At 57.4% G+C, this 26,064-nt stretch overlaps 1 protein-coding gene across 5 annotated transcripts in view; it reads right to left on the bottom strand.

Moving 5' to 3' along the window:
* ITGB2 (integrin subunit beta 2) overlaps nucleotides 1-26,064 on the bottom strand; it is a 45,311-nt gene that overhangs the window by 6,839 nt on the left and 12,408 nt on the right. For 2 of the 5 annotated variants that reach the window (XM_017538626.2, XM_017538627.2), the window contains exons 2-10: nucleotides 15,149-15,212; nucleotides 14,724-14,812; nucleotides 12,199-12,379; nucleotides 10,407-10,577; nucleotides 8,683-8,924; nucleotides 7,542-7,697; nucleotides 6,771-6,866; nucleotides 2,180-2,269; nucleotides 744-884 (exon numbers count right to left, since the gene is read on the bottom strand). In XM_017538626.2, coding sequence (XP_017394115.1) covers nucleotides 744-884; nucleotides 2,180-2,269; nucleotides 6,771-6,866; nucleotides 7,542-7,697; nucleotides 8,683-8,924; nucleotides 10,407-10,577; nucleotides 12,199-12,379; nucleotides 14,724-14,812; nucleotides 15,149-15,209 — 1,227 coding nt within the window. In that variant the 5' untranslated portion in view covers nucleotides 15,210-15,212. Of the gene's footprint in view, nucleotides 1-743; nucleotides 885-2,179; nucleotides 2,270-6,770; nucleotides 6,867-7,541; nucleotides 7,698-8,682; nucleotides 8,925-10,406; nucleotides 10,578-12,198; nucleotides 12,380-14,723; nucleotides 14,813-15,148; nucleotides 15,213-18,091; nucleotides 18,637-23,934; nucleotides 24,241-26,064 lie in introns of those variants that run through there. The other 3 variants (XM_037742016.1, XM_017538625.1, XM_037742017.1) reach the window with 3 other exon arrangements.

Below are 26,064 nucleotides of genomic sequence, written 5' to 3'. Positions count from 1 at the left end.
AGGCAGCATTTAGGAAGAAACGTGTTTGAAGGAATTCCAACGTCATATTAAAAAAATGCAATGAAAGCAAGTGTCTTACTGAACATTAGTTCACAGCTAACAAAAAAAAAAAAAATCAAATGATTGGATAATAAACCCAAAAGATGAGGGAAGGAATTCAATGTTCATTCCTCATCACGTGTGTGGCTCATACCTTAGTGATTCTGTCAAAAAACAAAATGAAACACACAGAAGAATCATGAAAAGCAACCCAAGACGAGATTGCCGTTTGTGCCTGTTCTGCGCGTCCGGCGTCTGCCCCCAGGGGGTGTGGTCTTCACTTGGTCCCTCAGTCTACACTGGCCTGACCCAGGGATGTGAGGCTTCATATTGATGAGTAGGACTCTCGGGCCAGGGCGTGTGGAAGCCCCCTCCCGGCACCCTCTCACTGACATTCAGTACATCACCTCCACCAGGAAGCGTCTGGTCTCAGCAAAGAAACCAGGACCGGCTGGTGGACAGCCGCTGATGCCTGGTGCCCCTCCCTGCCCCCGCCAGAGTGCAGCTCCAGCAGGACCTTTGGCCTAGAATGATCCAGGCCAGAACTCTGAGAGTGTCTCTCAGCCGGGGGTAGATTTCCAGAGCAGCCTGGGACCTCTGGTGCCTGCATCCTGAGCGGCGGGCACCAGGAAGCCCTGGTTCCTTCTGGCTGTTCCTGGAGCCCCTTGGCATGCTGGGATGGGGACCCCTGTGGACAGGCTCACCGGGACGTTGATCTGCACACGGTCGCAGTCCCCTCTGGGCTGGTTCCTGTTGGTCACTCCATCGCTGCAGAAGGAGTCATAGGTGACTTTCAGAGTGTCAGGGAGGGCGTTGTGCTCCAGGAAGACCCTGGAGGAGAGTTTCTGTGGGCAGAGAGTGGCCACACTTAGGGGAGAGTCTTTCTGCTGTCCTGGCCCTGCCTGGCCCAGTAGTGGAGACCTGTCTCCACTTCTCTCCCTGCAAGTTCCCAGTGTCAGCTAATGACACAAAGGAGAGCACAGCAGGATGGGCTGAGGGTGGCGGGGCTGCCAGGGCCACGGTCCCGCCCAAGGATGGCGGGGCTGCCAGGGCCATGGTACCGCTCCCAAGACAGCCCGACCACACCACAGGGACCAGTGTGGAGCCAGGGTGTGAGCCTGGGGACAGGGGCTTCTGCTGCTTCTCAGTCTTGAGTTCCCAGGACCTAGCTCAGGGCGGGAGCGGGACAAATTGTTCAAGCGATAAGAGAGATGGAGAGAAACAGGGAGAGGCAGAAACAGAGACAGAGATGGGGCAGAGACAGAGAGGCAGAGAGACAAAGACGGATGGAAACAGAGGAGGCAGAGGGACAGGGACCTAGGGACATCGGGTGAGCGGCCAGAGAGGTGGCATCACCTGTGTCCTCTCTGTAAAGACAGAAACACCTCGGGCAGCAGCTGGCACGAGGAGGGCCTGCTCTGGGGGTCTGGAGCTCTCAGGAGGCGGCACCTCCTCCATGAGTCTTTAGCGTAATTCAATGACCCAGCGTTTGTCAGAGGCTCTACCATCCCTCGAGCCAGCGGGACCTTTGGCCTAGAACGATCCAGATCAGAACTCTTAGAGTGTCTCCCAGCCAGGGGTAGATTTCCAGAGTAGTCCGGGACCTCTGATGCCTGCGCCCTGAGCAGCGGGTGCCTCGTGCACACCTATGCTACCTGTCCCCACCAGGGAGTCTCCAGTGCAGCTTGATGGGCCACGTGCCAGAAGAAATTCAGTGGGTGAGAGCCTCTCTGGGGCTTGCCCAGCAGGTATGCAGAGCAAGAGGAATCCCAGCCCCAGTGTGTTTTCCTAGGGCTCAAATTCTTTGTGGGGGTTTCTGAGGCCTCCTCCCACCCCAGGTGCACTGTCTGCGCCCCCAAGAGCTGTCCACCCCCCTTCTCCTTAGAGACCAGCAGAGAAGAGTCCAGAACAAAGAGGGCCTGGGCGAGGGTTTCAGGGTGCAGCACCCACGCCATCAATGAGAGAGGACACGGAGCTCCCCATGGAAGTGCCAGGCCAAGGCGCCCTGGAGGCCTGAGGGCCGGTCCAGAGGCTGCAGGCGGCCCACAGGGCAGGGCTCTTCTCCCAGACCACCCTCCTGATCTGCATAGGGGGGTTGCCAGCTGCCCCATGGGTCCCAGCTGAGCAGTGCGGGACTCACGTTGTAGGCGTTCTTAATGAGCTGAACCACATTGCTGGAGTCCTCGGACAGCTCCCCCACGGCTGACTTGGGGATGATCTCGGTGAGTTTCTGTCGGGCAAGAAGACAGACATGGCACAGCTAGGACCTGCGCCATAGCGTCTCCATGCACGGCTCACGCTGGGGACGTCTGCGCCTGGAAAATGGCTGGGATGGTCCTTAACAGCTTCACACTTGGTCCCAGAGTGTGTGGTCAGCGATGTGCTGTCAGAGGCCCTTGCGGGTAAAAACCCTGAGCTGCCCGGGGCCTCGCCTGGAATCCCAGCACTCAGGAGGCCCATGTGGGAAGATCGCCTGAGCCCGGGAGTTAAGGCCCAGCTGGGGCAACACAGGGAGACCCCATCTCCACAAAAAGTACAAATATTAGCCTGGTGTGGGACTACATGCCTGTAGTCCCAGCTACTCAGGACGCTAAGGCAGGAGGATTGAATGAACCTGGGAGGTGGAGGTTCCAGTGAGTCTAGATCGTTCCACTGTACTCCAGCCTGGGCGACAGAGCAAGACTTTGTCTCAAAAAAATAAAAAACAAAACAGGCCAGGTGCAGTGGCTCGCACCCATAATCCTAGCATTTGGGAGGCCAAGGCGGGTGGATCACCTGAGGTCGGGAGGTTGAGACCAGCCTGGCCAACATGGTGAAACCCTGTCTCTACTAAAAATACAAAAATTAGCCAGGGGTACTGGCGGGCACCTGTAACCCTAGCTACTCGGGAGGCTGAGGCAGAGAATTGCTTGAACTGGGAGGCGGAGATTATAGCAAGCCAAGATCACACCACTACCCTCCAGCCTGGGCAACAAGAACAAAACTCTATCTCAAAAAAATAAAATAAAATAAATAAAAAGTTAAAAATTTACTGTTGCATCATGAGGATAAAAAAAGCAAAGCAAAGCCCTGAGCTGTAGCGTTGCCCAGGCCTGTGTGCGAGTGTTCCTGCCTGAGAGTTTCATGCTGGCGACACTACTGGCTTGGGAGGACGTGCGGGTCCCCAGTGTTGGCCAGCATTCCCACCACACAGGTGCAGTAGGCGGAAGTAGCCCCATGAATGTGGATCACCGTAAAATCGCCAGGAAGCAGTCAGCTCTGGGCACTCTACTGAGTTTCCATGGGTGTTAAACAGCCCAATGACATCGGCTCTGGCCGGCTAGTTCCAGCCCGTGCAGCGACCCCTGGGGTGGGCAGGCCAGGGCACCTGTGACGCCCAGGGCCCCAGCCAGCCCCCCCCACCCACACACATGCTTGGCTTCTTTCATGGAAGATTGTGGCATTGCTTCACCTTCCAGGAACATGGAGCAGATGGTCAGGTCACCTCCCCGCCCAGACTCTCCCGTGACTCCCCTGAATGGACCCAGTACCTTCCATGGCACTGCCGGGGCCTGTCACAGCCTGGCCACCACCCTCCTCTGCCCCTGCTGTCCACTGCCCACTGCTGTCTGTCCCATTCTGGGGCCATCTCTGGCTTGGTGGCGGGGGAGGGAAGGGAGCTGGGTCCTCCTGCATCCTGTCCAACAGAGCCTGCTGTGCATTAGGGGCAGAAACACAGTCGGAGGGGGTGCAGCCTGTGTGTCCACACTCCCTGCCTGCTGCCTTGACCACCCCAAAGGTGATCAGGAAAGGCCAAGGAAGGCCTGTGCGCCCCAAGGCCCAGGAGTGGGCATGGGGTGCACCGTTCCTGCCTCCAGCACCTGCCCCTGGCACCATACCACACTCTGGAACTCGGCTCCCATGATGAATAGCAAAGGATAGTGACGAGGGGACCGTCACGGCCACCTACAGATGGGACATGGGGCTGGGACATCCTGACCAGTGGGTGGTCTCCATGGATGCCCAGCCCCAGCCCTGCCCTGCACTAAGCCACTGTCCCGGCAGCCTGGCCGGCTCTGGGCACCCACTCAGAGGGCACCTGCCTCCATTCTGTGTCCCCACAGGGTCCTGGTCCCGCTCCAGAGCCCAGGGAACCTATGGCAGGAATCACGGGTCTCACTGTTGCCCCAATGCACCACGAGGTTGAGCTTGGATCTGGGATGCAGACCTCACAATGGACCCTGTGGTTCAGCTGTGGTTCAGCCAAGTGCACTTGACCTCACGACAGACCCCGTGGTTCAGCCATGTGCACTTGACCTCAGGACGGACCCCGTGGTTCAGCCACGTGCACTTGACCTCACAATGGACCCCATGGTTCAGCCATGTGCACCTTACAAAAGCAGGGACCTCCGGGCACTTTTCTTCCCCAATCCCCAAGTGTCTCCTTGGCCTAAGCAGCAAGGCAGGGACTGTGAGTCTGCTCAGCTGGCAGAGCCCTGGGCAGGGGGAAAAGGGTGGCCTGGTTTCCCGTGTGCCATTTTGAAGATGGTGGTGATTGCCCTGGAATGGCCAACAGGTTGGTCACTGTCCGGATGAGGATAATTGGGCCCTTTAGGGTGGCTGCTCTCTGAATTAGCTGAGCAGGCGAGCTCAGCACCCACGATGCCCTGCCAGCTGGGCACCACTGCCCCTTTCACAGATGAGGAAACTGAGGGCTTGTGGTAAGGAAGTGCCTGGGGCGTCCCATGGTAAGTAACAGAGCTGGGTGTGGGGTGAGCCGCCCAGGGCGCTGTCCACTCTGAAGAACTGGGCACGTGGCTGTGTAAAGTGCAGTGACAACCATCGCCTTCCTCCAGCTCAGTCCCTCCATCCTTGAGGCCTCTGGACCACACTCTGCTGGCTGCTATGGGCGGAGGCTCCTTTCAGGAGGGGCGTGAAGCGTTTCCTTCCTTCTAGCAAATCCCTTGCGCAGTAAAGGCTTAACCCAGCAGGCCTCGGCTGGCCACACCCTGCACACACCAAAGAGTGGTTTGGCTGTGGCTGGGCTCCTGAGAGGTGGCCTCTGAGCCCAGGTAGGTATGTCCTATCTGATGGCGGTGTCATTGTTCCTGTGGCCTCAGGCCACACCAGATAGTCCCACAGTGTGATCTGAAGTGGGGCTCCGGACAGTTTTCAGCTTGATCTCTGGAGGGCTGGAGACTGAGGTCAGCCACGTGTTGCAGCTGCGCCTCTGTGCCAGACCCCCAGTGGACACCAAGGCCCGAAAGCCCCCCCCCCCAGGAACTGTGTTCCATGCATAAGGCCACACGTCACTCCTGGGTGGACGGAGTGCCACCCACACTCCGTGGGGAGAGGACACTGGAAGCCCTTGCCTGGTCTCCCTCCTGTACGCCTTTTACCGTTGCCGACTTTTACCTGTATCCTCCCACGTAATAAACTGTAACTGTGAATTCAGTGGTTCCAGAGCTCTGCAAGTCCTTCCAGCAAATCACTGAACCTGAGTGGTCCTGGGAACCCCGACAGCAGCTGGAGTCTTGAACGCACTAACCTGCTCAGGCCAGGCTGAACACACCGCACTAGCAGCGGAAACTCACGGTGAGCGACGCTCGTCAGCACTCGGGAAACAGCCTGTGCCTGCCTGGCCGCTGCCGCCAGGACAGAACGACACCGCAGGCAGACGGAGCAAGGGCTGCAGGGGGCCACCATGACTACCAGAACGTCTTCTCCCTGTTCGGTCCTTCCTCTGTTCCACACTCTGTGGTGCTGTTAAATCCGATTGCCGCTCTCTCCAGAGACACACGGACAGGGAGACCCTCTGCTCTGCAGGCTGACGGGGGAGACCCCCCGATGATGGGAGTCGGACTCTGCTTTCCTCCCAGACATGCTGGTGTCCACAGAGTGCAGTGGCGATGAGCTCCCTGTCCCAGGGGGCTGGGGAAGTCAGGCCTGGTTCTAACTGCACTTCCCACACCAGAAGCACAGGTCACAGTTTTGTGGGGCGTGCCGTCCTTCTCCAGGTGGGGTGGGCGGGGCTGCACAGACAGGAGGCTTCGTCCTTCTCTGGGTGGGACAGGTTGGGCTGTGCTGAGTGGGGGTCTGTGTCCTGCTCTGGGTAGGTTGGGTGGGGCTGTTTCAAAGCCAGCGCCAAGGCCCAGGCCTCCATTTGTTTGGTCTGACTCCTGCCACTTGAGGCATTTATTGAAGGCTTGTCGCCATCAATGCATGGCAGAAGGACATGCTCACCGTGTGTGCAAGTGGTGGCTTCCCTCGGGAAGTGCCGTGGGGAGGCAGGGCTTCTGCTTCTAGGAGCAGAGGCTGGTTATCGGCTGGGCTTCCTTCGTGAAATTCATCCGACTCCGCGTTCCAAGCTTGTGAACGTTTTTGTATAATTTTATCTTTGTGGAGAGTGCTGATGTTCAAATGTATGTGAGCATAAAATAAGGATATTTTCAAAAAATAAAGAACTGTGCTGTATTCCAGAACAAACAGAAATATCACCAACGCCAAGACATGCTGTTAACATAGCCGAGTTTCAGGGACCTGGAGGAATTCCTCCTCCTGTCGCCATGCAGGTGTCCTGCCCTGACAGGAGGCCTCCGGCCCCTCACCCACTGGAATCCATGCCCCAGGCAGGCTGACTGCTCACGTGCCCAGCATGTGCAGGTGGCGCTCGGGCCTGCGGTCCAGCTGGTCCGGCCTGTGGCTGACACGTGCCCCCACCCAACGGAAGCCTGGGACCTGACAGCACTTACCTCGTAGGTCTTCACCATCCTCTTGGTCACCGCGAAGATGGGCTGGATGTTGCTTTCGGCCAGCTTGTGTGCCAGCTGGCCCACAGATGGGTAGTCCTGGGAAGAGGAGGCCCCACTCAGCTGACCCCGGGTCAGGACAAGCCTTCCAGATGCCCGCTCCTGCCTGCCCTGCTTAGCCTTGGCCCTGCCTGGGCCTTGGACCCTCTCTGGGGAAGGCTGGAGAGGCGGAGGCTGCCGCACGGGGTGCGGTGCAGAGAGCTGCCAAGGCCTCTGTCCCTCCCCGAGTTTTCCTCCTGGTCACCACAGCCCCTCACGCAGCTCAGGAGCTGGGGGTAGGGAGGGGCCACACCGAAGGAGGCGGACTTGGGGCAGCAGGGGACGCACAGAGGAGGTGGGGAGGAGAAGGAGGAGGCAGATACTCAGTGATGGGACCCCAGCCAGAGGCGGGGACAGCAGGGTGCGGCTGTAGTCTAGGGGTGGTTACCGCACCTTCACATCCCTGTATGGGGCGGTGGAGCTGAGACCAGCACAGCCTGGGTGTCCCATGAGGTCAAGGCCGGGACTCAGCCCAGCTGCCTCACCAACCCCACCCTCCCTGGCCTGATGCCAGTCTTGGCAGACCCCACCCTGCCACTCGGGGCTTCCAGAAATTTCCTCAGGAATCTGCTGCTTGGGTTGGAAGGAGGCTCTGTGAGGTGGGGACCCCACCCTCGTCCCCTCCGTCAGTGGTGTCCTGCCACGTGGCGTCGGGTGGCTGGGGCAGGGACTTACAAACGCGTTGCTGCTCTTGTACATGTTGTCCTCCAGGTGACAGCGGCCATCGTTGGGGGTCAGGATGGCGCCCAGCTTCCCGTCGCCGGCAAAGTGGAAGCCGTCGTCGGTGGCAAACACCAGCAGCCGCGTGACGTTGCGCCAGCCGATTTCCTCCTGAGAAGAAGGCGCAGGGGGTGGGGTTACCGGCCTCAGTTTCCTGGGCTGGGCCCTCTGGAGCACAGGAGACGACGCAGATCCCAAGGGGCGGCCCTGAGGCTGGCGCTGGTCTCAGGGGCCCAGCCGTGTTCCCCCAGATGCCATGCGCAGAGGAGACAACAGCTCCCAAACGCCCCGTGCGTGTGTGAGGCACAGGGAGCAGAGGCAAGTGTGGAAAGGCAAGGAAAGAGACATGGCTGTGGCCCCCCGCACTTCAGAGCCAGGAACAAACCCTCAGGAAACCATCCCCGGCGGGGGAACCCACGCAGAACCATGGACCCCACACAGAACCAGCGCAACACAGAGGAAGACGAGCCCAGGGGCCCAGCAGGCTTCAGGTCACTGTGGACAGCCCCCGGCAGGTGCATGTGTGGGCCATGGTGTCCTAGTCCCGGACCTCACACCCGTGAGCAGTGTGTCTGCGCCGGGCCTGCAGGGAGAGCCAAGCTGGGTTGTGAGTTGAGGACAGGGCGTGGCCTCAACACGGCACAGGGACTATGGGGGCTCCATCAGGCTCACAGTCACGGACTGGGCAGGCAGGAACGTGGAGAGGGACACACACTGGGCAGCCAGCGCCCCCCGGCCTGGAGGGAGGAGGGTGGTTCCACGCTGGGAGCCACAGGACCGGCTGTCTAGCGGCCTTGGACCACCCTTGGCCATTTGCAAAATGTTTAGGCTTCAGATTTGCCCAGGGTCATAAATTCAATTCACAGCAAACAGTGAAATCCACGCATGATTTCCAGCGTCTCCCGCCACCGCCACCCTCCGTCCCTCCTGCCCTTTCCTGCATGGGCCTCAGCAGGGTGAGGGGCTGCTCTCCCCAGGCCCAGGCTGGAGTCTCTTAGACGACCTGCCAGCCTGGGCAGCCCCCCCCACCGCAGGGCCTGACTGAGCCCCCCACACTGGGGGACCCTGGAGACCCCAGCAGGGGCAGCGGCCTCACCGGGCAGGCGGCGACCTGCATCATGGCGTCCAGCCCGCCCTCAGGCGCATCCAGGTTTCCTGAAATCAGCTGCTTCCCGACCTCTGTCTGAAACTGGTTGGAGTTGTTGGTCAGCTTCAGCACGTGCCTGAAGGCAAATGGGGCCTGGCACTCTTTCTCCTTGTTGGGGCAGGGGTTCCGCAGCTTCTCGGGGTGCGTGTTCACGAACGGCAACACGGTCTTGTCCACAAAGGACCCGAAGCCTGCAGGGCACACGGAGGGGCTGGGGAGGTGGCAGTGAACCCATGGGAGGGGGAGGCGGGGCCCCCGGTGGGAGGGGCAGCCTCAAAGGGGCAGGAGGGCGAGCCTAGCAGGGAAAGGGAGAAGCAAGATGGCACATGTGGGCGTGTGTGTGACCGTGTGTGTGACCGTGTGTGCTGTGCAGGCATGCATGTGCACGCATGTGGACATGTTCATGGGAACCTGGGAGTGTGCCATCATGTACATGTGTGAGCGCAAGTATGTGTGCATTCCTGCATGCACGAGTGTGACCAGGTGTACATGTGGGCATGTGAACATGTGCATATGAGCATCTGTGTGGGTGCAGCCATCTGCATGTGTGAACGTGTGTACACGTGTGAGCGCAAGTCTGTGCATGTGTGTTTCTGCATGCACGCATGTGACCAGGTGTACATGTGGGCATGTGAACATGTGCGTATGAGTATCTGTGTGTGTGAAGCCATCTGCATGTGTGAACGTGAATGTGTACATGTGCAGCGCAACTGTGTGTGTGTATTTGTGCATGCTTGTGAGCCTGTTCAGGTGTAGACACAGTTCACATAGGTGACCAGATATGTATGTGGATGTGTGTAAGATTTGTACAAGTGAGTGATGACATACATGGGTGATCATGAGTGTGTGCATGTGAGCATGACTGTGTGCACATGTGGTCTTGCACATGTGTATGACTGTGCCTGTGTGTGCACATGCAAGTGTGTGTGTATATTGCGTGTGAGTGTGCATTTGTGTGTGTGAGCATACATTCCCGTTTGTGAGCATGCATTCGTATGCGAGCGTGCATTCGTGTATGTAAGTGTGCATTTGTGTATTTGGGCATGCATTTGTGTGTGAGCCTGCATTGCATGTGTGAGTATGCATTTGTGTGCACTTGCATTTGTGTGTGTGAGCGTGTGTGTGTGATAGTGTGTGTGTGTGAACATGTGTGTGTGAGAGTGTGTGTGTGCATCCCTGCATGTAGGGAAGGCGGCAGAGTGCTGATGTGAGGAGCCATGCCCGGTGGTGAAGACAAGCCCCGTCACTGACACATGCGTTACTGGGGACTTGCTCTGTGACAGACAGTGCTGGTGCAGCATGGAGCCCCTGGCCCAGCAGAGCTTGCTGTGTGCTTTCTCCAGGGCTGCCATTGCTGTGCCATGTGTATGCATTGTGGTCTTTAATGTTTAATAATAAGTACCGTGAGACTTTTGTCTTTTAAACATACACAGAAATAAATAATGGAAGTAGAAGGTGGAAGGGGAAGTGGAGAACTGGATGACATCTCCAAGTCTTAGGGACCCCCGGGGCCTGGGCGTGGCCCCTGGCAGGGAGGCAGGCCAATGCAGCCGTGTGGGCACTCCAGGGGGGACCTGCATCTGAGGCCCCCAGAGCTGCCCTGGGGACCTGTGTTCGAGGAGGTGTGTGGCTGCAGGCAGGAGTGCCGGGTCTGGGAAAGGCCTGGGCCTCACCGATGCGGCCAGACTCCGTGATCTCATTGAGGGCCTGGAGCAGGTCGCCGCCCAGCTTCTTGACGTTCCTGAGGTCATCGAGCATGGAGTAGGAGAGGTCCATCAGGTAGTACAGGTCGATGGGGTAGCCCTTGGCCCGCCGGAAGGTCACATTGAATGCTGCTGCCTGGCCTGCGGCGGGGACAGAACACAATGAGCAATACCTCATGTCTCGTGCAGGGCCTGACACCCCGTTTCAGCCCCAAACCCTCCTGGCCTCCCCTGTGCAGGATTTGCCCTCTGCACAGTGGAGATGCGTGCCAGGCCACTAGTGGTCACTCAGCCACTCAGACACTCAGCCACTCCCCCCACCCTTCCCCGGGCACAAGGATGCCCCCGTTTAGGTACAGTTTTGCCCTCCAGGACCATCCTCCCTCACACCTCCAGCACCACGGAGCTGCACAAACTCTGGCCACAGGCAACACCTCTGCCAGCCTCAGTTTCCCACTGTGCAGTGGGGCATGGGGAAAACACATCGGAGCTACCTCCAGGGACCACATGTGCCTGCTCACGGGGCAGCAAGGGGCAGGCCACGCCTCACCACGGGGCAGCAAGGGCAGGCCATGCCTCGCCATGGGCAGAGTTTTGTCTCCTGCTGCTCCCAGGGATACCTGGCCCCTGCATGAAGCTCATGCAGGACCTCCCTGCTGGCTCACTCCTGTCCCTCACTGCCTCCCAGATGCTGCTGGCTCTCACCCAGCTGCCTGCACTCTGGGCCTCTCTGCCCCAAGGCTAACCCAGTGGGCACTGACCTGGGCTTCCCCTGAGGGCAGAGCTCTGATCCCCAGACTGTTCAACACCAGCTGGTTCCCCTAAAGTCATCCGGCCCCATCTGCACCCCCTCCCCAGGAGATGACTTCATGTTCTCTCCCTGGCCTTACTGTAGCCTGGGAGGACACAGGTCAGTGGCCGCGCCATCACACTCACCTTCCTGGAGCAAGGAGGGCTTTTCTTTTCTTTCTTTTTTTTATTTTTTATTTTTTTATTTTGAGACAGAGTCTCGCCCTGTCTCCCAGGCTAAAGTGCAGTGGTGCAATCTTGGCTCACTGCAAACTCCACCTCCCAGGTTCAAGCGATTCTCCTGTCTTAACTTCCAAGTAGCTGAGACTGCAAGGGCAATCACCATGTCCTGCTCTTTTTTTTGTTTCTTTGTATTTTTAGTAGAGATGGGGTTTCACCATGTTGGCCAGGCTGGTCTGGAATTCCCCACCTCAAGTGATCCACCTGCCTTGGCCTCCCAAAGTGCTGGGATTACAGGTGTGAGCCACTGGGAGGGAGGGCGTTTCTCGAAGCACTGACAGGGAGCATGTTCTGAAACAAAGTGCTCTGGTCAATCCGTGTGAGCAACACGGGTTTAAACAGTTACTTTGGTCTCTTGGCTACAAAACTTATCAGAGCCTTTACTCTTCTAAGAGTGCCCTGGCCTTCCGAGTGTGTAATAGAATAGTGTTTTCCAAGGGGTTTGTTCTTCCTTTAAAAAAAAAAAAAAAAGATGTAGAACGTGGGGCTTCAAGAGAGTGCAGACGCTGGGCGCCCACGGTGAGGGCTGGGGCAGCTCCACCTGGGGACACGGGGGAAGGGCGCTGAGGAGCCCAGCTTCCCAGTGGCTCTGGGGCCTCACTGGCCCACCCAGCTGTCTGACCCGTACACACGCCCCTTCTGGGCAGCCCTGATACCCCAGAGGAGGGTCAGGCTCTTAGAGCTGATAACTAGCACAGAGGGTACCTGGAGCCCCCACAGAGGCTGGGCCTACCTGGTCGCAGGTAAAGTGTCACTTTTTGTGGGGTCAGCTGCTTCCGGCGCCCATCACGGTCTTCCAGGGTTTCCGCGAGGCTCCTGGGGTCCATGATGTCATCAGCCTCACAGCCCCTCATGAGCAGCTGCGCTCGGGTGTCGCAGCGAATGGAGTCAGGATCCCCTGGCCCGGTGAAGTTCTGGGGAGGGGGAGTCAGGGGTCAGGAGGAGGCCACACTGAGGGGCCTGCAGGAAGCTGGCTGGCCCTCAGGGACTGAAGACCCACCCTGTCCCCTCCTCCTCTGCTCCTGGAATTTCCGACAGAAGTCCCTGTGGACAGACAGTGAACTCCTCCAGCCTCCCAGACAGCCCCTCCCCAAAGGCTCCCAGCCACGGCAGAACCCTGGGGCAGGGGTATCCCCTCCTCCTCTACCTCTAGGGGCAGAAAGGACTAGGACCCACTCTCCAGCCCAAGGCTGACCCAAAAGGAGAGGCCTCGGAGGCCTCTTGAATCTGGTGCAGGGGCTTCAAGCCCTGCTTCTGCAGAACCTTTGTCCAAGGGAGTTGCTCTGTCCCAAAGGAGTGTGGCAGTCCCTAGGCCCCCAAGAAACCCAGAACATGGGCCGGGGCTCTGGCCAAGTCCCTCAAAGTTTAGAACAAATAGAAGCTGAAGGGGTGCATGGGAGCCCTGGGTCCAGCGTGCTTTCCTCTTGGCCACTTTGTCCCTGCAAAGCGCCTGGATGCTGATGAGGGCTGTGTTTGGTGGGTCCTGTCACCGGCCCCAGCCAGGGAAAGCTTGCCAGTGGTGTGGGGCCGGGAGGTCCACGTGCTTGCGCACTTGATTTCGCAGAGGGAAGCTCAGGAAGGATAAGCCCGGCCCCCCAAGGCTGGTGAGTCCCACGGGCAGGATTGCGGGCCGGAGAGGAGGGGGACAGTCCCCAGGCTGCCTCTTTGTATGGCTCTGACTTTTGCAAACAGAAAAGTTCTAAAGTCCTTCAGAAATAAAAGTGCATCAGCAAGAATGGAAGGAAAAGAAAGGCTAAGTGTAATCCACACAGAAACAAACAGAGGTATTTATTTTAGATGAGTGGAAAACCTCAAGAAAGGGAAGAGAAAAAAGCCCAACCTGACCAAGGTGGTTTACACCTGGGGCCTGGCCATGCTCCTCAGTCCTGAGGACAGACAGGAGCCACTGGCTTCTTCTCCGTGGACTGCTCGCCATGGTGGCGTGGGCTGGAGGCCCCGAAGCCGCAAAATTGAGAATCGAGGAAGCTGCTAACAGCGCTGGAGCCTGGACTCTCAGGGAAAGGAACCAGAGTCCTCGGAAAAATGTCTGATTCCAGGCCTGGCAAGGGACATGAAGATGGGCCCCCGGTGTCATGTTGCTCCAGAAAGCAAAACAATGCTCAGAAAAATCAGATGGGGGTCGTGGATGGGACACGGAGCCAAACCCAGTGGATTTGAGCATCTCGGGGAAGAAAGGACAGTCACAGATCATGCGCTGCTGGACAAAATAAAGCTGTGGGTCACGCTGATGGGGGGGGTGCTGCGGAGGAGGGAGACCCTTCCTAGGTTGGCCGCCATGAGAGGCAGGCAGGGACCAGCACGGCACAGATTTGCAGCCATCGCAGCAACAGCGGCTTCGGGCAGGGACCTCCGTGGATGCTGAGCCTGTGGTGTGCTTTGATGGGAGGCAGACCATCACCAGCCCACAGTGGCTGCGGGGGGACTGTGCAGCGGGGCGGGGAGGCCGGGCAGGCGCCGTCTCAGCAGAGCCGTCCACGCTGACCTCACCAGGACTGGGACGGAGTGACAGCGGTGCCTCCCATGGGTACCTAGGACACTGTCACTGAGGAGGCAGAGAAGACTCCAGACAAGACCCCTGAAGATTGAGGGTCGTTCTACAAAGCTGCTCTCCTGAATTCCTCAGAAACGACCAAGGACAGGAAAGACGAAGAAAGCTGAGGACTGGTCCAGATTCAAGAGCCTGAGGAGCTGGCTGAGTGCAGGGTGAGCCTGGGTTAGGAGATTCAGAGCGTTAGACAGCTGAGTGCAGCGTGAGCCTGGGTTAGGAGATCCACCAGGAAAAACAGCTCACGAGGACATCACCGAACAACCCAGAAAATATGCGTACAGTGTGTGGGTTTGATCATAATGAGACACCAATGCTGAATGTCCTGATTTTGATACAGGTATTCATCAAGCATAGATATACATGTATCAAACTACATTTACATGGTTTTGTCAGTGAAAACCTTGCTCTTAAGAGACTTCCTTCCCTTGAAGTACGAAGGGACAAATGGCTTCATGTCGACCACTTGCTCTGAAATGGCTGAGAAAAAGCAAAGGGTATTTCGGAACCCCTTGAGTGGAGCGTGAAGCCAGTGTCTGGGGACCCCCCCGGGAAGGAGGGTGAGGTCAGGGTCTGGGGACCCCCCATGAGGAAATGGAGGTTTTGGTCCTCTGGCTGCCACGGGCTTCAGGGGCAGGACGGGGACCCCACCCAGGGGCCGGACAGGTAGGGAGGGTCCAGGAGGCGCTTACCAGCTTCTGGCACCAGGCGCAGCCGGGCCCTGACTCGATGCAGTCACGGCAGGTGCTGACCTTGAACTTGGTGCACTCCTGAGAGAGGACTGAGGGACAAGACTGGCTGGTGAGTGGGCGCCCTGGGCCACCCGGGACCACAGCCAAGGGGGAATAGAGGAGGAGGGTCAGAGGAGGGCCAGAAAGGGGGAGGCAGCTTCGGGGAGGAGACCCCACATCAGCCACCACCCCAGGTGCGGAGAGGGGCCCCCCGGGAGCAGCACAGCCACAGCCTCCTGACAGATGGGGAGACGAGGCCTGAGTCCCAGCCCTGTTCCCAGTGGCATGGTACTGCCCCATCCTCCTGGGAACTTCTGTCCATAGGAACATGAGGGCAGGCCCTGTCCTCCCTGACCGGAATGTCATGCATGAAACACAGAACTCACCACACCCCAGGAAGAGCAGCCCTACCAGGGCGAGCAGTCGGGGGGGGCACAGGCCCAGCATGTCCTGTGGAAGGAAGGGGTCTTGGTGACGGCCTCAGGCCCAGCCCCTGGGGCTGACCACCCACGAAGCCCCCTCCCCCAGCTGGCTTGGGACAAGGAGCTGGGCCCTGTCCCCGCTGCAGGGTGTGGGTTAGTCAGTCAGGCCAGCACAGCTGCCCTGGGCCCAGCTGCCAGCAGCTGGGGAGGAAGGGAGGGAGGCCAGGTCCCGCAGTGTGGGCCGCACACCTGCTCAGCAGCCAGGCACCCAGGACAGCGACAGGGCCCCTGCAGAGACGCACAACACAGGCATGCGTGCACACACACACCCCACATGCATGTGTACACACATACATACAGATGCATGTACTACTACATATACACACCCCATGTGCATGCACACACCACACATGTGTACACACAGCGATATACCCACCCCTTACACCATACTCCCCACGAGACACCACATACCACACACAAATACACACATGCTCATACACACATGCACACATACCACACAGGCACACACACCACACACACATACCATGCACACATGCAAATACACACACACCAAGACCCACAGACCCGGTGTGGGCACTCTGCCCCATGCGCCCCAAGTCCTCCGTGAGCAGAGACTGTGCTTGGAGCAGAGTCGGGCTTGGCTTTGTCTCTCCGTGGCAGAAACAGGGCCAGGAAGAGAAAGCTGCCTTGATGCCCGCAGGTGCCAGGCTGTGTGCAAGGCCTGCCCAGGAGCCCTGCAGGCTCTGCCAGGCGGGAAAAAAAGTTGCCTGACTTGCCCAAGCCACCAGCTGCTGGATCCTGGCCTTTGTTTCCAGATACACAGCCCGTCCTTAGCCCAGTCATCCATGGCCGGGCGGCTCTGTGGTCCCTTGAAGGCCCTCCGCCCCAGAGGCAGAATGAGAGGCAGGCCTCAGCTAGTGCTGAAGGTTGGCAGCACCTCCTAGCAGGCAGCCCTGGGTGTGCCAGCAGGGCCGTTCCACCCCAGGTTGTAGCTGGCTGGGACCCTTTTATCTGACACCAAGGGCTGGGAGAGGTGCTGAGAAGGGGTCCCCAGGAGCCTTCCTGCCGTGGTGGCAGGAAGATATTTCTGTTACCCTTGGGCTGTTATCAGAAGCAAAGATCAACACCTCTTCCCCAGCAAACGCCAGTTCCTCTTACAGCGCCTAAACATTGCAGGGTGCTGAGGTGTTTCTACCCCGCCCACTGCCCTGGGGTGCTGTTGGCAGGGTCACTTAAGGTTCAGTGGGCAGACCCAAGCCAGCAGAGCCCCAACCCAGGGCCTGCCCACTTGGAAGGCAGCACTGGTGCTGCGTGTGGCCCAGAGGCTCTGGGTGCCCTCAGCCGTAGGCCCTGGCTTGCCCTCCATCCCCCAAAACCCCTGCATCTGTGCCGGGGGCTCTGAGGTCGACGGAACACCCACTAAAGGTCCCATCTGAGGATCCCACAGCTTAGAGGCCCAACCAGCCCAAGGTCCTGTCTTTTTGGAGGTGACCTCGTTCCCTGGTTCCCAGCAAGATTATAATCAGAACCTCAAAATGCTGAAAGGGAACACTTGATCCTTCTGCGATCAAAAGCAGAACCTGCACCCCGCTGTCACTTCCTGGAGGAGGTGGCTTTGGTTCACACTCAGCCCACCCTGTATCCGAAAACCCCGTATCTCCCATCGCTGGGGGTTGTGGCTCAGGCCAAGGCCACCTGTAGCCAGTTCCAGCTCTCCATCTGGGCCGCTCGAAGTCCTGTGGCTGGACGGACCTTGGTGCCACAAGTGTCCCCAGCGCCTCAGCTGACCGAAGCCTCTGTGCATGTCACAGGGCCTGCATGCTAGAGCCACCCCACGGTGCAGGTCCAACCAGCCTCAGGACACCCCCAGGCTGTAGCTGCGCCAAGTGGGGAGGGGTGCAGGCCTTCCCCCTTGCCTCGGCCACGCTAGCCAGGCGGGTGAGGACCTGCATCCCAGCTCCACGCTCTCCCTGGGGACTGCAGACTGACCCCTCCCCTGACACAGCCATGACCAGCGGCACGCAAACACTCCGTAACCTTGAATGGGGAAACTGAGATCCCCCACAGTCCATATTCCCAAGCAGGATACGGACTTGGCACCCAGTTACTCTGGGCACCCTACCTGCCCCCAGGGAGAGGGGAGTGCACCTTGATTCCAGCAGGACCAGCCCACAGACCACAGTGCCCTGACCTTGACCACAGGAAGTGGGCAGGCAGGAAGCCACCCTCTCCCTAGTGTTTCTGCTCCACAAACAGCCCTGGGGCCTTGGAGCTGGGGCACCAGAGAAGCCAGGCCCTGCCCCGTCACCCGATGCCAGCAGCTGAGCCCAGAAAAACAGCAGGGGAGGAAGGTCGGCTCCAGGGGGTGAGGCAGTGCCCTGAGCCTGGCAGCCCAGCCTCCCTTCTGTAGGAGAACAGGGCAAGGCGGCCCCTCCGCCCAGCAGCCAGGATGGCCAGCAGAGGCCTAGGCCTCACCTGAGACCCGAGCGACCAAGACCCCGTCAGGCCTCTCTGCCTCAGTTTCCTCAGTGTGCCTGGAGGTGGTTGAAGGGCCTGCACCAGCTCCCTGGGCGACAGGAGTGGGTAAGGCACAGATATAGAGCAGCATTTGGGCAAACAGGCAGGTGCCTGGCCACTGTCATCTCTGGTGCCCTGAGGCTAAGCCGGTAGAGCTGCAGGGCAAGGAGAGAGGAAAGCGCAGCTCCCCTCTTCTCCCTCCCCCACCCACCCACCCCTGAGCTGGCCCTGGAGCTCCGGCCTGGAGCCTGATCACCCCGATGCCCTCCCTGCTGCCCTACTAGCAGAGGTGGGTGCCCTCCTCTTCCTCCAGCTCCTGGACTTTCCAAGTCTAAGGGTGGGTGGGTCCCTTTGGGTGGGTCCCCATATCAAGATCTAAGAGGCAAAACCCAAAGCTGAGGCTGCTGAGGAATCTACAGTCTCGCAGGCCTTGCAGAACCTTGCATCAGTCACCCTTGACCTCAACCCTGCCCCACGAGGGAAGCACTGGTGCAACCTCGGCCCAGCTGCAGGAAGTGGGGCGTGTCACCAAGTTCCCTGCACAGGGAGGGGGTGGAGGGGGGAGGGCCGGGGGACTGGGTCGTCCTTCCCCAGAGAACCCCTCGGGGGCCGGGCGCCCTTTCCTCCTGGGCACCAAATGAACACAGCTAACAAGAACCCTACTTCATGGCAAGCAAAGCTCTTAACATTCAGGTTCTGAGACATGAAAGCGCCTTCAGAAGAAAACTGCAGCAGATCCGGGTCAAGCCATACACGCCCGTTGGCAGACGTTGAATCCAATGACAAAAGACAGGAGAACAGGAGCAAACATGCAAAACGAAAAGGCAGCGTGGTGGCTGATGCCTGTAATCCCAATGCTTTGGGAGGCCAAGGCAGGAGGATCACCTGAGGCCAGGAGTTTGAGAGACCCCTATCTCTACAAAAAATAAAAAAATAAAATAAATTAACCAGACATCTCTAGTCGCAGCTACTCGGGAGGCTGAGGCAGGAGGATCACTTGAGCCCAGGATGGGGAGGCTACAGTGAACCTTGATGGCGCTACTGCACTCCAGCATGGGTGACAGGACGAGACCCTGTCTCAAAAAAAAAAAAAAAAAAAAAAGAAAGGAAACTTTAAGCAAGGCAGCAGAAAGAAGGCAGAGCCTTTCTGGGAGAGTGGGGTCAGGCTTCCTTTTTGCAATCCAGTGAAACCCTAACACGAGACTGCTGGAGAAACCAGAGGCCCCACAGGCCTGCTAGAACCCTGCGTCAGAGCTTGCTCCTGCCTGCGCTGAGGCCAGGGAATGAAACCCACCTTGCGCTGTCTCAGAGAAGACACACTCAAATCACAGTGGCTCAGAGCTGAGCGGGAAGTGGTGGACGATGACAGCAGGGGAAAAGGTTGGAAGGAAGAGGAGGTGGGATTCTGATGCCCATGCCGGGAAATGAAGGCTCAAGGGATGATTATAAAATGGGCATCCACCTTTTAAGCCAAAAGCTGGAGCATCGGGATGGACTTCTTTCTGCTTCCTACGAACATGATAGAGAACTGGACAGAAGCACGATCAGGTGGGGGCTGGGGCGCTGCTCTCGGATCACAGAGGTTCCAGGAAGATCCCAGGGACAAAAACAGGTTAAATCAAATAGGAACAAGTAGGGGCAGAGAGGATGCAGGAGAACCTCTGATCTTGCAAAAGCAAGTTTTCCCAAGGGTCAGGGAGACGTGTTCCCACCGTTCATTTTACTACCTGTGAAGTTTGATAGCACGAATTTTAAAGGCCACAATTTCTGGCCAAATGTGATAAAATGAGACACCCCTCCCTGCACTCACACACATATTAATAAGGAACACTAAGGTAGTCCGCTAAATGCCTCCAGTCAAAGGGAAATCGAGCGATGTTTGCAGCACTTTAGACAAGGGACAGCATTCCTCCATCTAACACGACTGTCTGTTCCCCGGGTGGTGATGTGAGGCGGAGGCCCCGGATGCCCTTGTTGTGGACATAAAAGAATGGCTGCAAACGTGTAGGACTTTGGTTTTAGGGAATAAAACAATAAAGGAAATAGAAGAATACGTATCTCAGAGTAAGGAAACTTCAGCATAAAAGCTAAGGGGAGGCCGGGTGCAGTGGCTCACGCCTGTAATCCCAGCACTTTGGGAGGCTGAGGCAGGCAGATCACCTGAGGTCGGGAGTTTGAGACCAGCCTGAGCAACATAGTGAAACCCCATCTCTACTAAAAATACAAAAATTATCTGGGGGCGGTGGCGGGTGCCTGTCATCCCAGCTCCTTGGGAGGCTGAAGCAGCAGGACCACTGGAGCCGGGGAGACAGAGGGCACAGTAAGCAGAGATCACACCTTTGTACTCCTGCCTGGGCAACAAAAGCAAAACTCTGCCTCAAAAGGGGGGAAAAAAGATAAGGTAGAAAATAGCGAGAAGACAGACTCTAAACACGGCGCCTGGTGAACAGAACAAATTGCAGGGAAGAAATACCTAATATTGCTCTAGTGCAAAAGGTAAATGATAATCTTCATCTCTAAAGAGATCTTAGAAATTAATAACAAAAAGGTAAACACTATTCAAGGTTATTTCAAGGCTGTGGCATCATGAACAGATAATTCACAAAAGAAAAAACAAAACTGGTTAATAACATGTGAGTCACGCTAAGAAATAACCAGGGATTTCAACCAAAATATCTCGATTCTCTGGGTAGCTGTCAACTTGGAAGATGCTTTCACAGTTCTGATGCCCACACCGTGGAACCTCACCCAGCAACAAAAGCATGCCAACAGCTGCTCAGGGCAACTTGGCTTTGTGGTAAAAAGTGAAGTTATGGGAAAAAAGAAGAGAAAGTTCCAAAATATTCTGCGTTTCTCTGGGTATTTTCAATTTTCATTATTCCTGTTTGTATTTTCCACCCTTTCTGCAATGAATGAATAAAGGACCTGTTAAAACCTGAATTTCAGGGTGGCCAATGAATGGTGTTGGAACTCCTCCTCCAGATTCCGAAGCTGCCGGCTTTCTTGTTCCCACTGTAACGTAGCTGAGGATGCTGCTTCATGGCGATGGGACCTCCCTGCTGGCATGGGCTCGTCACCATTCTCGCTTACCCAGTCACCCATCCATGGGTCAGGGGCTTGCCAGCCCCTCCTCTGGACATGGCACGGGGGCTCCGAGCTGCGCTCCACAGCTCCTGGACTCTGACCTCTGCTGAGACTCTCAGCACCTCTTCCCCCAGCACCTACCCCGAGTTTCCATCACACACAAAAACCTCCACCGCTCCCAACACCAACACATGGCCCCAGTGAGGCTGTTTACAAATCAGCTGGGCAGGAGCTCTTCCCCTGGGGTGAACTCCTGGGTCCCTGGATGGTTGGAGAGAGCGGCAGCACGGGGTGGGCGGGGCCTCTGCTCAGGGACTGGGCTCCACACACACAGGCTTGGAGTCCAGGAGGGTGATGACCTCATCAATGCCCACGTGAGCGCCAGTTTGTGCCGAGAAGAACGGGAGGGATCATTGCTGGCATCGGGCCTGGCTTGCCGGGTGGGTGCCCCACATCACTGTAATTGCCCTGTGCTCATTGCAGAGCACCCTGAGCTGGGGCTTCCCAGTGGCCTGGCCTGGCCCCGCTGGGTGAACGCCTGTGTTACTGACCCCTGGCCGTTGGCATTCTCCTTTGGGAACAGGAGCCAGCCTCCGGTGACATGGCCTCAGGTGGGACCATGGCCCTCTAACAGGACAGGAGTGCAGCCAGGGGGCTCACACAGGACCTGTTCCATGGAACCGCCATGGGCGCCATGCTGTCCTATCCACAGAGAGAAATGACCCCCGGTCCTGGTACGTGGGCCAGAGTGGACAGTGCTGGGCCTGGCGGGAGCCCTGGGGAGGTACGTTCAATTACACGGTTGACTATAGAGACCACTGGAGTGTGCACAATCGGTCAGACCAAACCCCCCAACAGATGGGGAAACTAAGCCCCAGGGACCAAATAGCCTGCTCCCCCATGCCTCTTCCAGGCAGTGTGCAGACAGAGACCCTCCCTTCTCCTGGACGGCGGTGGCACCTGTGCAGGACTTCCACAGGCCCTCAGCTGGCTGAGAGTCCCCTCTCTCAGGACTCGAAGGCGTCCACAGTGGCTCATCTGTTCATTTGCTGCTGGGAGTAGAAGCTCACATGCTGAGTGGGAGTGGTGCTGTGGAGCTGACACCGAACTCCCTGAACTCCACAGCCTGCCGGTCACCTGCTTCACCGAGGGCCACAGTCCCCCGGGGTCAGGCAGCCACAGAGGTCCTGGCTGTGTGGGGCATCTGTCCTGTGGCCCTGCTCAGGATGGCACATGCGGTGGGCACTGGCCCTGGGGTCGAGGAATGGGCTTAGCCATCGCCCTGCAGGGACACAGCCAGGGACCTCTTCCCGGCAGAGGGGCTCTCCCATTCATCTCCAGAATACTAAGGGGCAAGTTGGATGCCAGGCCGACAAGGACTCCGGGGATTCTGCAGTGAGCTGGGCAGGGTGGGGTCCCTTCCTAAAATGGTGAAGTCTGGAGGCCGCTCATGGTGGAGCGCTGGGCCCTGGGGATTCTGTAGTGAGTGGGCGTGCAGTTGCGAAGCCGACCATGGTGAAGCACTGGGGTAACAGTGGATGGCCCAGAGCTTCTAGCAGCTCTTGTTTCTGTGAAGCCTCCAGAATCCAGCCTCAGCTCCCAAACCCTCAGGTGTCGCGCCACCATCACGGGGAAGGTGGGTGACAGCAAGTGCTCCTTTTGTCCCCCCAGCTCACCCCCAGGCTGTGCTCTCAGGCCATCCCCTTCCCTTCCCCATTGCAGCCATGCCAACCCTCCTTCTCCCCACCCAGGCATGGCAGAGGAGAGGGCCCCAGACAGGGACAGCAGGGCAGGTTCCCAGCCCCCAGATCCAGAGGAGGGGGAATAGGTGTGGTACAAGGGGTGGTGCCAGGGGCAGGGTCTGCATGCGGAGTCCTGGCCCCAAGAGTGCAGCGTCGAGGGAGGGGCCAGGTGGGCCCAGGACCCCGGGGCGTGGCTTCAATTCCCCTCCCACCAGGGCCTTGGTAACGTCCTTCAGGAGCCTGGCACAGGGAGGCCAGGTCCACCAGCTGAGCCATCTGGACCAGAATCGCACAGCAGCACCCACTCCCCTACAGCAAGACCTCACCCAGCAGTCCCCACAGAGGAGGCAGGGCAGCTTGAGAGTCCCCAAGAAGGGGGGAGAACATGCCACACCACACCATGCTACACTACACACACATGTACCATACATATACATACACACAGACGCCACACCACATCACATACACACACACCATACATGCACACCCCCCACATCACACACACACACACATACATGTACACCATGCTACACTACACACATGTGCACCATACATGTACATACACACAGACACCACACCACATCACACACACACACCATACATGCACACACCCCACATCATACACACACACATACATGCACACCACACCACACTACACACATGTGCACCATACATGTACATACACACAGACACCACACCACATCACACACGCACACATCCACACCATACATGCACACACACATGCACACACGTACATACATGCACACCACGCTACACTACACACACGTCCACCATATATGTACATACACACAGGCACCATACCACATCACACACATGCAGACCACACATGCACACACACACACGTGCACACTGCCACACTACACACACACCACAGCACAAACCACACCACACCTCACGCACACACTGCACACACACTGGAGTTGGTCTGGAGATGGAACACTGGCCAGCAGGGGTGGCGTGCAGACAGCAGGCCCTAACTCAGGTGGTGCAGCAGGTTCACAGAGGAGGCCCTGGAACCCTCCTCCTGCCCAGCCCGGAGCACCAGGAACCCCAACCCCCCTGGGAGCTTGTGGCCCCAGCCTCATCCCCGCCCTGCTGGCCTCGCAGCCCCTCGTCCTCCCATGCCGGCCCCATCCTCAGCCACAGGTGCTCCCAGCCGTCCCTGCGGCTCTGCTCGCCACGGCAGCACTTTCCCTTGCTGGGTCTCAAAGGGGGCCCTGGAGCAGATGGTCCCAAGACCCCTTCCTGCCAGACACCCCTGGGCTGGGGCAATGACCAGGGCCAGCAGGGCCACTCCTGGCCAGCGCAGGCTAATGTTCCCCTCCAAAAACCACCATGGACACGGCAGGGCCTCTGTACACTCACCCTCGGTGCGCTGGAGGCCTGGGTGGTGCTCCTGGCTGGGCGTCGGGCCTTTGCTACCAGTCTACCCTGGGTCACGTCTGGAAACCTCAGCCGGAGGCTCGGGTCCTAAAGTCCCGACACTTCCTGTTTCTCTCAGCTCCTTCTTAGAGGAAGTGGTGGTTTATACCACTGTGGCCCTCACCCCTGCCCCTCTCTGCTCTACACGTGCTCTGAAGCCAGAGAGAAACCCCTCAAGGCAGGTGGGACGTGCCATCCCTTCCATGAGGTCCTAGCGAGAAGGACCTGCCTCCATCAGATTCATATTTCGGAGACGGGCGTGGCCTACAGGAGCGCCAGGCAGAGGAGAAGGCCCCCATTAGGAAGAACACAGAGGCCATGAAAGTGAAAAGTTTAATGATGGAAAGAAAGCAACAGTCACACATTCTGCTAAACAGCAGAATGAAAAACCCTGGAGAGCAAATTCCAGAGCTAGACAACGGAGTGGAGGAACCGGCCGAGGAGGATAAAGAGATGGGAACAGGCACGAAAACCTGGGTGCATGGACACAACCACATCCACCTACATGCAGGGACGGCAGGGGAGGGGACAGGGACAAGGACAGGGAGGAGGAGACGCTCAGGTCCCAGGGGGAAGGTGCAGATCTCGGCGGGGACGTACACGGCAAGGCCACTGAATGCCCCAGGAACAGACCCATGAGGTCCCATAATGAGGGACATGAGGATGATACCACAGAACACGAAAGGAAAACGATTACAGGCTCAGAGAGAGAGAAGGGGGCAGCGGGGGAGGAGAAGGGGGAACTGATTACATCACACACCTTCAGAGCAAGGCCTCAGACACATGACTGCCCTAAACTCTGTTTTATTTATTTATTTTTTTATGCTTTCAATTCTTTTTTGAGACGGAGTTTTGCTATTGTCACCCAGGCTGGAGTGCAGTGGTGTGATCTCAGCTCACTGCAACCTCCGACTCCCAAGTTCAAGCAATCCTCCAGCCTCAGCCTACTGAGTAATTGGGATTACAGGCACATGCACCACCATGCCTGGCTAATTTTTGTATTCTTAGTAGAGAGATGGGATTTCATCATGTTGGCCAAGCTGGTCTCGAACTCCTGGCCTCAAGTGATCCACGCACCTCTGCTCCCAAAGTGCAGGTATTAGAGGTGTAAGCCACCGCACCCAGCCCGTAAACTCTGTCTTAAAGATTCCCTGCAGGAATAGACATGAAGAAATCCATGAGAAATACAAGAGCAGGCGATACAAAGTTGGGCTGAGAAATAAGTAAAAATTATTACGTCATAACCTGTTGATTTAAAAACTAGTGGTAAAAATAGTAACACTAGGAAGCAAAACTCCGGGAGGGGGCAGGGAGCACACTTGGTTCCATCCTACCCACAGAGGAAGACAGATGGCGGGCAGTGGTATTTTCGTAGAAAATATCTAAGTTCATATGACAACAATTCAAGAGTCTCCCTAAGAATAAAAATAGAATGTATACACCTGAAAAAAAAAATGAAAACATGACAAATCTTTATTGTGGGCGCGGTGGCTCACACCTGCAATCCCAGCACTTTGGGAGGCCAAGGTGGGAGGATCGCTTGAGCCCAGGAGTTCAAGACCAGCCTAGGCAACATTTGGAGACCTAGACTCCCATCTCTACAAAAAAAATTTCAAAAAATTAGCCAGGCGTGGTGGCGTGTGATTATGGTCCCAGCTACTTGCATTGGAGTTCAGAAATAGAGAGACAAAACAAGTCCCAATTAAATGTTCTCTGTCAGGGGAATCTTCTTATTACAGACTTTGTCTAGAAAATCATGAAGGAGGACAGGAGACGATCATTCAGGCAAGGCGCAGTGGCTCATGCCTGTAATCCCAGCACTTTGGGAGGCCGAGGTGGGCGGACCACCTGAGGTCGGGAGTTCGAGACCAGGCTGACCAACATGGAGAAACCCCATCTCTACTAAAAATGTAAAATTAGCCAGGCATGGTGGCACATGCCTGAAATCCCAGCTACTCGGGATGCTGAGGCAAGAGAATCCCTTGAACCCGGGAGGCAGAAGCTGTGGTAAGCCGAGATCTTGCCATTGTGCTCCAGCCTGGGCAACAAGAGCAAAGCTCTGTTTCAAAAAAA

The sequence above is a fragment of the Cebus imitator genome, unplaced genomic scaffold (assembly GCF_001604975.1).
Source record: "Cebus imitator isolate Cc_AM_T3 unplaced genomic scaffold, Cebus_imitator-1.0 Scaffold112, whole genome shotgun sequence".
Lineage (NCBI taxonomy): Eukaryota > Metazoa > Chordata > Mammalia > Primates > Cebidae > Cebus > Cebus imitator.
Note: the sequence above shows the minus strand (reverse complement) of the source record. Positions and strands in the feature narration are given on the sequence as shown.